The sequence below is a fragment of the Pipra filicauda genome, unplaced genomic scaffold, assembly GCF_003945595.2.
Source record: "Pipra filicauda isolate LSUMZ 115617 unplaced genomic scaffold, ASM394559v2 scaffold903_size55318_pilon, whole genome shotgun sequence".
Classification (NCBI taxonomy): Eukaryota; Metazoa; Chordata; class Aves; order Passeriformes; family Pipridae; genus Pipra; species Pipra filicauda.
In genome coordinates, this window is record NW_024105091.1 from 39,167 (window position 1) to 53,965 (window position 14,799).

Sequence of the window (14,799 nt, forward strand, 5' to 3'; positions counted from 1 at the left end):
CTCTAGCTAAATCTCTTATCCACAAACTTCTGATTCAAGTCCCGGCAGTTCTGTCTAGACTGGCCAATGGGGCTGATGATGCCTGAGACCAAATCTTCCTTCCTGGGGCATTTCAAAAGAGCCAGCCATCCTGAAATCAGGAGCTTTTCTACATGTGCTTGATGAGCTCAGCTGCCTCAACATCTGTAAGTTTTCTTTTTTCAGACCCCATTGACGATGTGCATGGTGACCTCCTGGGATCCCATGGCAAAATGAACCTTCTTTGCACCTGCGAGTGTAGCATCTTCCCCTTGCACTCCCTTCCTGGAGCAGTAGGTGCTGGCACAGCAGCCATTCATCTCCAAGGAGTCCCCAGGGTTGTGAGGGGGGATGAAGCTAGGTGGACAGCAGATCGCAGTCAGAGGCCATGGAACAGGTTGGACATGAGCTTGGGGAGACCAAGTGAAGTTCATCCCATATTAAAAGCCTCTATGGCCCATGAGGAGACAGCAAATCTCCCTCTGGAGAGCCTAGGTCAGGAATATACCCGCATCCATCATCGTAACGTCTCTGCATCTTGTTTGCAGACAAACCTCCTGTTAAAACTGCCGGAGCTTCCAAGCTGACTGCAGGCAGCAGTTGTAGAGCCCACGGCACCAGCTCATAGGGCAGCAAGGAGTGCCTTTCAGATGCTGTCTCTCTCCCTTGTAGATGTCTTTGTGCTGCCCCAGTCTTTCTGATCTGCCTCATCCTTGACTTCTCCACCCTGCTCCCTGCCATTGCTTGAGAAGGAGTTATCTGCAATGCCTTTGGGCACCGGGAGCCCAGAGACTGAAGCTTTCCAGCAAGAGCCCCAGGCCTGTCCAGCAGCTGTAAATTTCCCTTGGAAGAGCACTCTCATCTTTCAGCCCAGTGTTTATTTAGCCCCCTTGTCTATGTTGTACAATGGGGCTGCTTCAGAGAGCCCCTGTGGTCCTTCCACCTCTCTCTGCCTGGCCTGGCTGTCCTCAGGGCATCTTGCCAAGCTCTCATGTGGTGCTGCTGACCCCTGGGCTGGTGTCATCTATCTTTTCTAGAAGATGATTTTTCTCAGCAAACGCCCTGTGGAGGACAGCAAAGCTGCAGAGATGAGCCCCCATGTCAGGAGAGAGCCTGGCTGTCCCAAGAGCTGGTGCTGATGGGGGCCAAAACTGCCCCTGGTCTCCCCCCATCCCAGTCAGCAGTGGGATATCAGGACTGAACTGTGAAGTTTGTTAACTCCTCGGCAGCATCCCTGTGGGGTGGGGAAGACAGGGCAGGGGAGCGGCTGGATGGTGAGAGAAGGGCTTCCAGGTGTTCTGGAGGAGATGTAGCAAAGCCATGGGGGCCATGTGCTGCTGCAGCCCAGCCTTCCTGGGTGCACTTCAGGAAAAGTGTTCTAAGAAAGACCTTCACTCAAAGCAATGGCCTTGGGTTTTCTGGCTGCTTTTTCCAGAGGAAGCAGCATGTCAGCAAAGGAATCAAAGCTCAGGGGATTTCCAGTGAGAAGGACACTGGGAGGAGTTGGGTATGTATTCTTCCATCCCATAAAATGAGAAAAAATGGGCCGGAGTGAGAGGTGAGGGATTTCCAAAGTCTGCTCATCTCTGATGTCTCCCCTCCCTGGCCTGGAGGGATCCAGTGCCTCCGGTGCAGAGCCGAAAGCTGTGCTGCAGATCCTGAAGGTGATTGTCCTGCTTCTGGTCAGGGCAGTGTTAATTTGGGCAGTATCCAGGAGGGGGCACAGCCAGGACATAGAGGTTATTCCTCATTTTGTCAAGGATGGGGGAAGGGGTCTCTTCCAGGTTGTGTGCGTGGTGGCAAAGTTGGGCACCAACTGGTGAGCAATCATGTGTGAGTCATTTGCCTCCCTTGGACACTCGGTTATTAGTATTGTTTCTGTTACTGTTCTGTTGCTGTACTGTTTTCTTATTTCATTGCCGTTTCCAGTAAGTTGTTCTTATCTCAGCCTGCCATCTTTACCTTTTGTGCCTCCAATTCTCCCGTCCAGCCTGCCTCCGGATGGAGGGGGAATGGGAAGGAAAGGAGGAGTGGGAAGTGAGCGAGTGGCGCACGATTTGCATGGTTTCAGTGAGAACACTAAATTATGGAACACCCGTCTTAAACACATCATCGTGGCTGGGCTTCTCGAACGAAGATTTAAGAAGGCTCCATCCACATTTGTTACAGGCACGCTGGTGGCTTAGGAGGCCAATGCGAGATAGACATATCCGATTGCAAAAGGCACAGCAGAAAGACTCCCGAGGTGGTATATTCTGCAAGACATGATTCTTTCTCCCTTGTCTTTTCTCCTCGAGAGGGATTCTGCGTGCGTTCTCAAAGGAAACAGCAGCGTTAGAGATGGTGTGTCTCCAGGCGTCCCGATTGGAGGCCAGAGTAGACCAGTTATGTTGATTGATATGGCCGAGGCTGAGATGTTTGTAGCTATAATTGTCTACAACGTGGAATAAATAATTCTGATTACAGTACTTTAGTATTTCTTATTTTATTATTTTAATAATATTTCTTATAACATTACTATCTATTGCTGAAGATATATAACATGTAATAATGTATTATAAGGTATTACTTCTCTCTATATTTCTATATTATATTTCTATATATATTTCTATATTTCTATATATATTTCTATGTATATATATTCTGTATTTCTATATATATTTCTATATTTCTATATTATATTTCTCTATATATTTCTATATTTCTATATATATTTATATATATATATATTCTATATTTCTATATATATTTCTATATATATATTCTATATTTCTATATATATTTCTATATTTCTAAATTATATTTCTGTATATATTTCTATATTTCTCTCTATATTTCTATATATATATTCTATATTTCTATATATATTTCTCTCTATATATTCTATATTTCTATATATATTTCTATATTTCTAATGATATTTCTATATTATTGTAACTATCATCTACTTAGCTAAATCATTCACTCAGGTCTGAGAAGGCGTGTCGAAAACAAGGATGCCTTGGCTAATAAACGCAGTGCTAGTCTTCCGTTCTGCTTGAGCCAGGGCCATAATCCAACGCCATCATTGCCAGAGTGCCCTGAATGCTTGTCTGACGTGAATCTCTGGGGCGTGGAAACCCTCCTCTTCTTCTCTGAAGGGCGGTAGTCTGTGTGCTGCACAACCTGGCTGTGGCAATCATAGCCCCGCCCTGTTGATCTTCTCTGCTCTCTCTGCCTCTGTCGGGTTTGCTCCCGAGCAGCCCGGAGCATGAGAGCCTGCTTGGAGCTGGCTTTGGAGGGCCCTGGAACTGCAGGATTCACTAAGACTTGGTCACAACGTGGAGGACTTGTTCTCTCCCTCTTTCTCTTCCGCAGTGAGCGGTCATAGTCTGTGTACTGCACAAACTGGCTGCCAAGGTTGTAAGTTCCCCGCACAGATCTGCTTGGCTCCCTCTGCCTCAGCAAGGTTTGCTCCTGAGCAGCCCTGGCAGCGGGAGCCCACCGGCAGATCCTCTTGGAAGGCCTGGCAGCTGTGCTATCCCTAGGACCACGGTCACCACGTGGAGGACCAGTTCTTCTCTCTGAAGCGTCGTCATAGTCTGTGGTGTCCCCAGAGCAGCTGCGCAGATCCCTGCCCCACAGAGGGAATCTGCTCCGGGACCGCTCCCTGCCAGTGTCCTTCATGCCCTGCAAAGAGAGCTGTGGAGAGTTCCTGCCCTTTTCTCCTGAAAGGATCAGAGCAGTGGGGAACCCCTACAAGTTCTGGGACAGGACAGTTTGGGGCCTCCAAAAGGCTCTTTTGGAGGGCTACTAAGACCAAAAGGCCAGAGGCGCACCAAAGGGATGGATCCAGGTGGGATGCTTGGAGAGGGAGCAGCGTTGTGGTTGTGAAGAAAGGTGCGGTGTGTGAGGGACAAAAGAGAAATGCTGAGATCCCAGAAAGAAATCCACTATTCCTCTGATGCCCTGACCCATGACCCCAAAGTTACCTTAGTCCTACCAGTCAGACCCTGTGGTCCAACAGAGCCCGCCTGCTTGCTGCTGGCCACACACTGACTGAGGAAGGAAGGGGCATGTGATGGTGCCAGGGAGGAAGAAGCCCTTTCTCCAATTCTCAGATCAGAGCATCTGGAGAAAAACAAAAGAGTGATCTCAGTTTAGAGCTCTTGTTGCAACCTCCTCTGGGGTTCAGTCATTTTCTCAGAGAGGCTTCTATGACAGAGAGAAGACTTAACCAAGGACACTAATGGGAAACTCAGCTAGGGTCTTCCCACCAAGTTTGCCTCTGTCCCAACTAAAACCTCATCTCTATACCTCCCACAGCCTCCATTTCATAAATTCACAGACTTGTTTGGGTTGCAAGGGACCTTTATCTTGTTCCACCCCGCTGTGGTGGGCAGGAACACCCTCCACTATTCCAAGGTTTCTCCAAGCCCTGTCCAACCTGGCCTTGAACACTTCCAGGGATGGGGCCCCCACAGATGCTGTGGTGACCTGTGCCAGTGTCTCAGCACCCTTACAGCAAAGAATTCCTTCCCAATATCTAATGGAAACCTGCCCTCTGTTAGCTGAAAACTGATAGCCTTCATCCTGTCACTACATTCCCTGACAAATGGTGCCTCCCCATCTTTCCTGGAGGTCCTCTTTAAGTCCTCTTATCTACAAGAGTCAACATCAGAGACCAGGCAAGTAGCAGATTCCATCCGGGCCGCAGCCTGAAGCCCAGTAAAGGACAGACACGGAGTAGTTCAGATTTGACAGCACTGAATGATGCAGGTAGTAATTTCATTTGATGAGAAAAACACTCAGGAAGGTGAGAAGCCCAAGTGCAAATGAGGAAAAGGAAATGTATTCTGAACAGATTTGAATCCTGGTTATTACCTGGCATAGAACAGCAGGTAGGCTTGCTGCCTGAGAACTGTGTCAATGGAACGCAGCTGCACAGATTCATCGTCCATCCGGTACCACAATCCATTGCTGGCCTGTAAAAAAAAGGCAAGGATCTCTCCATGGTTTCTCTCCAAAAACACGGGTAGGAAACTGCCAAACCGAGAGCATGTCAAAACAAATGCAGTCCAGCCACTAAGGAGGCCTTCTGCCCCAAAACTTTGGCTGTCAGTAACACTGACAGGAAAGTTTATCTTCCCCAGCACACCTTTTTCCCCAATGGGAAGGAAGTTGCTCTTTTACCTTTGTGTAGCAGAAATAGTGTCCTCCATGACAGCTGACACCACTGTGCACCAGGACAGCATATAAGGAGTAGAGGAGGGGTTCTCCATCTGCCTGAGACATGTATGGGCGAAGATCCAAGTACTCCGGATACTCTACAACCTATGGAGAGACCAAGAGGGCTCAGAAATGACCCTGGTCTGTGCCATGAAATAGCCTACCAAGTGCAGGGGCCAGTCCAGGTGTATCAATACATCTCGGGGGCTCATGGGCACTTGGTTTTCCATAAAGCAACATAAAATCGTTTGGGTGGCAGGAAACCCTTCTCAGTCAAAGCAGCCCTATCAGAGCACAGTGCTTGCCTGTCTTCCCACTGGAACTTTCCACTCCCCAGAAGGGACCACAAAAAACCCAACACAAGCAGCTTGTGACAAGCATACTGCTTTAGGAAATCTGCTTCTTGAAGAGAAAGCTGCACACCAATAGTGTACACACCTTGCTGATCTTCCCAGCAGTGAAGCAGTCAAACCTCTTCAGACACACAGTGAGAACCTTGGGTGCACAGTGGACAGTGAACCTCTTAGTGGTGGCAACATTCTTCTCACACCTTGAAACCAAGCACAGAGCACAGCGCTGAAATGCACCCTATCTTCCACCAAGGCAGTCAGACAACCTTTCTTGTCTCGTGCATCCTTATGCTATTTTAAGGCAATTCGGTGCCATATTTAAAACAAACAAACAAACAAACAAACAAACAAAGAAAGAAAAAACCCCAACCCCCCTCCCCCAAAAAACCAGACAAACAAAACTGTGTCTCATCAGTGTGCAGTAAACTTCCACGAGAAGATGACTTCTGCTCAATGACTTGTAGCCCCTCCCACAGAGTCTAGTGTTAATATGTTGTTAGGAATCATCTTACTTGCTACATTGAAAGCAGTTTTCACCATCCAGGTGCTCAGGTGTTACAAAGTCCTCCAGAGCTGCAGTGAGGGATGAGGCTGCCTGGAGAATTGAGAAATCGGTGCACTGAGCTACAGCAAATGCCCTGGCCCACACATTTTCCAGGAGCTGACAAGAAAACCCCTGTAGCTGATGCTGAGGAGACCCGCCATGAATCTGCAAGCTGTATCCAGAAGGAGCCAGAAAGAGAGTGTGGTGCTGAACATTTCCCCTGTCCCAGAGGTTCTCAGGGGCAATCAAGAGCTCCCTCTCTCTCTCACCTGCCATTGAGCTACTGCTGTTATAATGTAGGGTCATCAGTAGTGAAAACAATCCAACCCATCAGCCTGGAAGCCAGACAGGTGTTGAAGGAGGGCAAAGGAAAGAAGGATGAGGATATGTCAAGGGTGCAGAGCGCATAATGGGTGCTTGTCCAGCTTCAAGCCAGCACCTACAGAGAGACCAGTGCCATGGCCTCTGCAGGAGGACAACATCCGTCCCCCTTCCCATCCACGACCAAGACCTCTGGTGTTCACAGTCTATGCTTTCAGGACAAATGGGTTGACTCTGAAAAGCCTTGCCATGTCTTGAAGCACAACTGCAAAACCTCTTACTTTGATATCCAAGGGGACATCCAGGAAGGCCTCATAGGAATCAGAAATGGCTTTGCAGCTGAAGCAGATGACTGGAAGGAAAAATCAAAATGCCGAGCAATGGTGAGCTGAACGATGGTCCTGCTTTGTGCTCATTGTACCTGTCCTGCTAGTCCCAGGGCCAGCTGTTGGGCACAGGCAGACAGAAGGGCACAGGCAGTGCCAAGGAGAGCAGCTGTTGTAGAAACATACCTCTGGATCTCAGAAAGCCTCCAAATATTTGATGGACAATGGTAGTAGATTGAGATGATATGTCCAAGCTGGAAACAAGTAGTAAGACAGAGCATTACTTCCTCCAAGCCCTGGCTGGAGGTTTTCCTTGATGAGGCCACATCAAGGAGTCCAAAGGGCTCAGAACTTTGTAAAGGTAACTTGCTTGTGCTTACTCGTTGCTTGCACTCAGACAAGCTCTCTGCATGGCATTGACAGTACAGCATAAGAAGTCATGGGCATCTTCCTCCCTGCCAAGCTGAAAATGTTCTCCTATGACTAAGAAACAGGAAGTTAGTAGTTGTCTCCTACAGGAAGGGAAGAAAACCTGTCAAAGAACCGGAAATCACATACATCTGAAAGCCCTGAGAACAGCCAAAGGCAGGATGGCACTGACTGAATGCAGGACCTTGTTAACATGCGCTTCCATGATGCACATCATGCAGAAGCCTTGTTGGCGACCTGAGGAGGGAGGGAGAGAAGGTCCTCTGGTTAGCAAAATATCCCTCGTGGTGGAATACTCCTCTTCTTCCACTCCCACTCCAGTGCAATATGCCACTCCTCCCAGTGTTTCAACAAGCACGGCACGTTTTAGTGCATAGAAAATGTTCTTCAGAGGAATGCTAAACTGAGGTTTTAACTTGCAGGAATAGAGACCCAGAGCTAGAAAGATGTGCCTTCATGAAGAATAAGACAGCTGGACAGGACAGGTGGCTCCTGAGTGTACAAAGAACACAAGTTCTGGGGCTGACAAAGGGCTGCTTTTCTCCTAAATCAAATTTCAGGTTCTGGGAATCCTTGGGATTTGATTAACAGATTCACAGGGAGATGTCCCTAAGAGTACTCACAGGCCTGGCTGTGCTCCCGGGAGAGCAGATAGTTGGCCAGCGGCGGGGTGTATGTCAGGCATTGCAGGACAGCATTAAGGAAGCATGTGTTGCCCACATTGCGGAGTCCTGCTCCAGCACTCTGTCTTTGCTGCCAGACCATGCAAATCTTCTCGGGGGGAAAGAGGATCCTTTGTGGTGGAGTCATTCCCTCGGCAATGACTGCAGGGAAATTCCATTTGGAAAAAGATGAAATGAGGCACAAAGGCATATTTAAACAGTGAGGTCTCTACAGGAGCACTCAGGACCATCTGCTTCAACTGCCAACCCAACAACATCAGGGGAAGCTTAAACAGTGCCATTTAAATTTACTGTCTTGGAAAAATCCATTCCCCTGTTTACGTTGCTGAGAGTCCAACAAACCCACCATCTGATTTCTGGGCCGCAGGCTACCTTCCTTTCTCAGTAGAGTTCTAGACTGGATTATCAGTGAAGCCATCCCTTTTCCTGATTGTAACTTGTTGAAAACAAGTAAATACTGAGCACGGAAGGTAACCCAAAGGATGGCAGACCTCTCTACGAGCAATGGCAGCTTTCAAAGTCTTGTACCTAGTGTCAGAGGAGCGACAAAAGGTGTTTTCCTGGGTCTAATTGTAAACACGGGGGTCAGTTGGACTGCTCTCAGGAAACATCCCAGAGATCACTCTAGGTTGTGAGCACATCATTCTGGGATTTGACCACCAGCCATGTCAGTTGCCTGTGGCAGTTCACAAAGTCCAAACCTGCTGGTGAAGCTATTACTCACAGGAGTCGTTCCCTGCTGTGGCCATTGCCTCTCTCAGGCAGAGAGTGCAATGCTTTAGATGACCAAGGATGTCTTTTTCTCCAGAAAGAGAACAGCACCAATCCCGTCACCTAGTTGCAAAGAAATTACTGTAGCTCACCGAAAGTATCAAAACTCTAAAGAAACGCAGAACGGCATCCCCCACCAAGTCTTTCAGTGGTGCTCGTAACTGCTGCTGAGCTGCAGCTCACGCCCTTATGATCAGGCGCGGGGCACCAACTCACAGCGGGTTCAAAGGCCCTTTTGAAATGCTCCAATGTACGGTACCTTCTCTGAAGAGGCCCTGCTGCTCTCCTGACACTGCTTCAGCAACAGAGCCCTCTGGCTTTCCCACCTCCTAGGAGTGACCGTCTTTCAGCCACTACTTTAACTGCTGCCTTTGCTGCTCTCCTTTTTCTGCCTCCCTCCCTCCCACAGCAATCAAGGTGGGCTGAGCCCATCCCCTCAGACTACAGTCACCTCCCTGCTTACCTATCCTAGGCTATGGAAAAAAAAACCAAGAATCAGCAAACTGGAATTCTAGCCTAGGTCATACCTGGCCAGCCTCTAAAAGTTGTAACAGCTCAGCCTACAGCTCGGAAGGTATAAATCAGCCTATACTTTTATCCCCTATACCCTGCTCTATGATCTGTGCCAAAAGTCAAAGCATTACCTTTGAAAGAGGAGGAAAGTTGAGGAGAAATGGTCAGTAACCAATAAACCATCCAAAAAAGGCAGGCACACAAGTAGCAAAGGAAGGAGCTGAGTTATCCCGAAGGCCAACTCTGTCCAACTGATTTTCGTTGGCGCGCTCCTCAGGATACCGGATGGGTGCCACATCTCTGCCCCTTTGTGACATGGGGTCACATGGAACCACATGGAACCCCATGGAACCACATGGTTCTTGGGCACAGGAACCCACATGGCACATCCGCCAGGTGGAAGCCACTGGACCTCCCCCCGTGCTGGTGGCAAAGGGCTAGTCATCCTCTGACAGAGCTCCCACACCTTCCCTGAGCCACACGGCCTGAGGAGTAAAAGCCTGCTCAGGGCTGTAACTGAGCCAGGTCACAGCTTTTCTGGCCCCCAAGACGCTGAGGGGTTCACTGCCACTTCTATCGGTGAGACTCTTAGCAAAGCACCTGGACTCTTATGGGTTCCTTTCCAATTAATTTCATCTGCCCCCAGGGTACAACCATGGGCTGACCCTGAACTGGGACTGCCAAAGGAACCCTTCAGAGGCTGCGCTGGGAGGACCTTGGCTGGCTGCTGGCCCCCGCCCAGCTGCTGTCTTGTCCTCAAGCTCTGAAAACGTTCCTGGATGGCTTTTTAGCAGCTTCACATTTACTCCTGCCGCTAGGCTTGGTTAGGTTTTGATCAGCCGCAACTTTAGCCAGACTCCCACTCTGGATGGTGAGGGCACGCGCGTGTTAGGCGGAGCTGTCCCCTGCACGTCCGGCGCCGAAATAAACAAATACCGGCTTAATAGCACCTGTGGCTGTTGAGTTTTACTACTGTTGCCTTTTCCTGGCATCAATGGATAGAGACAGTTTTGTCCCTGCTGCACTTGGCCTATGTTGTTTTGGGCTTGTTGGAAATCATCAAACTTTTCTAATTTTTTTAGTGTTCCTAATTAACTTTTTGATTAGTTGTTTTTAACACACATCATAGGCGGTGCGTTCAGCCTTAAATCAACTTTAGCCAGCATGGAGTAAAAATTGTCATAAGCTCCTTTGGGAGAACACAGCCTGGGAAAAGTCCTAAAACTGTAGGTTTTGTTGAAGTTAACCCTGGTATGCTTCAGTGGAGAAAGCCTGTCAGAGAAAGATGTCCTGTTGAAGGAGGAGATCTGGAACACAAGATTTATGGACTACAAGGACCTTCTGCAGAAACCAGCAGCTAAAGAAGAAGACCAACAAAGGCTCAGCATTTGTGTCAGAAAATCCCTAGGGGAGGGAAAATATACAAAAAAGATTAAAGATATGAAGTTATTACAGTAGGAAGTGAGAAATTAATAACCAATACCACATAAAATACTAATTAATGAAAGGGAGTGAGTGATGTCATTTGGAAGCAATGAACATTAATTTCTTTGTTTGCCAAATCTGTATAAATAGGTGAAAAGCGATGTCTTGCTGTCAGTACGGAGGCAGGATTTTTGTCAGCCACATGCACACGCAGGGCTGCAAATAAAAGTAATCACTTGCTTTCTAACAGTAAAAAGCCAATTTGTTAGAGGGTCCTATTTATCCCGACAGTTTCAGAGGTGTTTAGCAACAGGCAGTCCTCTGGACACCTGGTGTAACCTCTGCTCAGCAGGCAGATAGTGTTTCTCATGCGCCAAGGATGCAGCTGGTTGTTATTTAACAACACTTGACCTGCCTGGTTTGGCCCCTGCCTGGAATGGGGCATCAAGTTTTACTCAGTTCTTCTCAGGACAGGTGGTTTCACTCCTGCCCAGCTCAGCACAGTTCATATGGCTCCTGCTCCACTTCGAGGTGTTTCTTCTTTTATACTTGGGGCATCCAGCTCGGGCCTGACTTTGCTTGGATGGCTTTTTTCATCACGTCTTGCAGCAGCTGGTTTTATCCCTGTCATCCTTGGGGAGGCTCCTTGTATCCCTTACCCAGACAAAGTCTCTGCATTTACTCCTGCATTACACCTCTCAGGTGACCTTTTTATGCCCCTGCCCTAACCTGATGTCTAGGTCCTGTATTACCGTCCTCCCAGCAGCACTTCAGGAGCTCTCTGATGAAGACAATCAACAATGGCACTCGTGAACAGTGCCTCTGCTCCTGCCTCCTGCTCATATGGGGGCATTTTAGGACGTAAACAGCTCTGCTCTGTTCTCTGAAGCGAACTGCCCACCAAGCACACCTTGCACTGCCGTCCTGTCATGCAAGAAAAACAGCTTTTCGTCTTGCATGCAGCATGCTCCAACAGAAACTCTCTGATATCCAGAACAAGTGGTGGATTGATCTAGCTGAAAAAATTCAATTATACGCAGATACGGGTGATCACAAAGGATTCTGTGAGGCTCTGAAAACAGCATATGGGCCTGCATACCAGGTCCAAAGCCCAGTACTCAGTGCTGATGGTCAAACACTTCTAACAGATAAAACCTCCATTCTGAATCAATGATCTGAACACTTTCAGACTTTTTTCAGTACCAACTGTGTAGTCCAAGACTCAGCAATTCAGTCCATCACACAGTAAGTGGTGAAATACGAATCGGATACTGCCCCCACTTTAGGAGAAACCCTCAAGGCCGTACAGCAGGCGAAAATCGGCAAGGCAGCTGGGGTTGATGGAATTCCCCCTGAAGTCTGGAAACATGGGGGCCTTGCACTCCATGCCAAATGTCACGAATTTGTGGTATGCCATTGGGAACTAGGCGAACTAGATTGCTCAAATTACCGGGGTATTACTCTGCTCCCCATTGCTGGCAAAATCCTGGTAAGAATACTCTTGAACTGACTAATACCCACTATAGCAGAAGGAATTCTACCTGAAAGTCGGTGTGGCTTCAGAGTCAACAGGAGTATCACAGACATGGTGTTTGTTCTCAGACAACTGCAAGAGAAGTGTAGGGAACAGAACAAGGGTCTCTATGGAACCTTTGTTGACCTCACCAAGGCTTTCGATACTGTGAGCAGAAAAGGCCTATGGCAGATTTTGGAACATTTAGGTTGTCCCCCCAAGTTCCTTAAAATGATCATCTCACTCCATGAGGATCAGCACAGCCAAGTCAGATATGGCAATGCACTTTCTGAGCCCTTTCTAATAAAGAACGGTGTAAAACACGGCTGCGTTCTCGCTCCAACCCTATTCACAGTCTTTTTCAGCAGGATGCTCCAAAGGGCCACGGCAGACCTCGAGGATCAGGATGGTATCTACATTTGATACCGTACCGATGGAAGCCTTTTCAACCTAAGGCAACTGAAGGCCCACACCAAGACCTTAAACCATCTTGTCCGGGAGCTGCTTTATGCTGATGACGCCGCCCTCGTCGCTCACACAGAAGCAGCTCTGCAGCGTTTAACATCCTGCTTTGCTGAGGCTGCTGAGCTCTTTGGGCTGGAAGTCAGACAGAAGTTCTCTATCAACCTGTACCTCAGGAAGTCTTCCATCATCCCCATATCACCATTGGCCAATCAGAGCTCAAATAAGTCCAGCACTTTAATCACCTAGGTAGCCTCATCTCCTTGGATGATAAGATTGACGGGGAGATAGACAACAGGTTAGCAAAGGCATATAGTGCCTTCAGAAAGCTTCATAAAAGAGTTTGGCAAAATAAAGACTTGAAGAAAAGTACCAAGATCAGTGTTTACAGAGCCATTGTGCTGTCTACTCTCTTATATGGGTCCGAATCATGGGTCATCTACAGCCACCACCTGCGACTCCTGGAACGCTTCCATCAACGCTGCCTCCGTACAATCCTAAACATCCACTGGTCAGATGATGTGACCAACACATCTGTTCTAGAACAAGCAGCAGTCACAAGTATTGAGGCCATGTTGATGAGAACACAGCTGGGCTGGGCAGGGCACGTCTCCAGGATGAAGGACCAACCACCCCCTCCCTAAGATCGTGCTCTGTGGTGAACTTGCCACCGGCTGCCGCAAGAGAGGAGCCCCGAAGAAAAGATACAAGGACTCCCTGACACAACATCTCAGCCTTGGCCATATTGATCACCATAACTGGTCTATTCTGGCCTCCAATCGGGAGGCCTGGAGACACCCCATCTCTAACGCAGCTGTCTCCTTTGAGAACACACGCAGGATCACCCTCGAGGAAAAAAGGCAACGCAGAAGGAACCGTGTCTTGCAGAATACACCGTCTAAGGAATCTTTCTGCTGTGCTTTTTGCAATCGGATATGTCTGTCACGTATTGGCCTCATAAGCCACCAGTGTGCCTGTAGCAAATGTGGATAGAGCCTTCCCAAATCTTCGTTCGCGAAACCCAGTCATGATGATTAGATCAATATTTTGTGTTACAATAATAATAGACAGGATTGTATTTCCAACCTGCTTTTAACCAGCAGCAAAGCACAGGGATGGAAGGATGGGATCTGCTTGGAATTTTTGGGGGGTTCATTAATTTTGGGGGGATTCTGGCAACTTTTTTGGGGTGTTTCTGGCAGTTTTTTGGGTCTCAGCGCTGCTCCCATCCCACCTCAGAGGGGGGAGAAGAGCAGAGCTGGTGAACCAGGAAACACAGACCTGGTTGGGTTTGGCTACAAAACTCCCCCTTGGCTGGTTTGGCCTTTCTAGAGGCGACTTTGCAGCAGATCCCTGTGGATTTGTGCTCCTGGGAATGCTCAAACACCGCAGGAAACATCTGCCATGGCACCGAGGGGTCTTGGGCCAAAAGGAGTCTTTTAAGGAAGAAATCTCTTTTCCATGCTTCCAGCATGATCCCAGTTGCTCACAGCCACTCCCAGTCACTCCCAGTGTGCTCCCAGTCACTCCCAGTATGATCCCAGTCACCTCCACTTTGATCCCACTTGTTCCCAGTATATCCAGGTTGCGCCAACAGGGTCCCAACTGCCCTCAGAATGGTCCCAACTGCCCTCAGAATGCTCCCAGTCACTCCCAGTATGACCCCAGTCACCTTCACTCTTGGTCCAGTTGTCCCCAGCATGAACCAAGTTGCTCCCAGTTACCTCTAGCACAGATCCAGTCAATGCAACTATGATTCCAGTCTTCCCTCAGTATGGTCCCAGCCAATCCCAGTTGCCCCCTTGTACATCCAGTCACTCCCAGTCACTCCCAGTTGCCCCCCACATGGTCCAAGTCAGCCCCAGGATGGCTGCAGACTCTCCCAGTAGATCCCAGTTGCCCTCAGCATGCTCACAGTCCTACCCAGTTACTTCCACTTGTCCCAGGATGCTTCCAGTTCCCATCAGTACAATCTCAGTCACTCCCAGTCTATGCCAGTTGCCTCCAGTATGCACCCTGTCACTCCCAGTTACTCCCAGTTCCACCATACTTCCAGCATGGCACCACTGGCTCCCAGTTCCCTCCTGCGAAGTTCTAGTCACTCCCACTATGATCCTGGGCACTGACAGTCACTCCCAGGATGGTTCCAGTATGGTCCTGGTCACACCCACAGTGATCCCAGTCACTCCCAAAAGGATCCCAGTTGTCCCCAAGGTGGTCCCAGTTGCTCCCAGTC

At 48.6% G+C, this 14,799-nt stretch overlaps 1 protein-coding gene and 1 long non-coding RNA gene across 2 annotated transcripts; one reads left to right on the top strand and one right to left on the bottom strand.

Annotated features, from left to right (window-relative positions):
• Positions 1-200: 200 nt before the first annotated feature.
• Positions 201-9,420, bottom strand: LOC120325262 (ubiquitin carboxyl-terminal hydrolase 42-like). Its single transcript, XM_039391091.1, has 14 exons — positions 9,295-9,420; positions 8,604-8,713; positions 7,820-8,020; positions 7,326-7,433; positions 7,148-7,250; positions 6,954-7,021; positions 6,723-6,793; positions 6,089-6,171; positions 5,665-5,776; positions 5,191-5,331; positions 4,882-4,982; positions 3,990-4,128; positions 3,503-3,687; positions 201-375 (listed from the first exon to the last, which is right to left on the bottom strand). Exons 2-14 carry the CDS (start codon positions 8,626-8,628, stop codon positions 201-203), a joined length of 1,512 nt encoding a protein of 503 aa, XP_039247025.1. The 5' UTR covers positions 8,629-8,713; positions 9,295-9,420.
• A 140-nt stretch (positions 9,421-9,560) lies between these two features.
• LOC120325263 lies at positions 9,561-10,595 on the top strand. Its single transcript, XR_005567176.1, has 2 exons — positions 9,561-9,742; positions 10,426-10,595. It is a non-coding gene; the product is annotated as an uncharacterized LOC120325263 (long non-coding RNA).
• Positions 10,596-14,799: the final 4,204 nt, after the last annotated feature.

Coding starts and splice junctions, on each gene's coding strand:
- LOC120325262 (XM_039391091.1), bottom strand. CDS start 8,628: ATGGCCACAGCAGGGAACGACTCCT. Junction 7,434..7,819: donor CCGGGAGCACAGCCAGGCCT/GTGAGTACTCTT, acceptor CTCCCTCCTCAG/GTCGCCAACAAGGCTTCTGC. Junction 5,777..6,088: donor AACTGCTTTCAATGTAGCAA/GTAAGATGATTC, acceptor CTTGGTTTCAAG/GTGTGAGAAGAATGTTGCCA.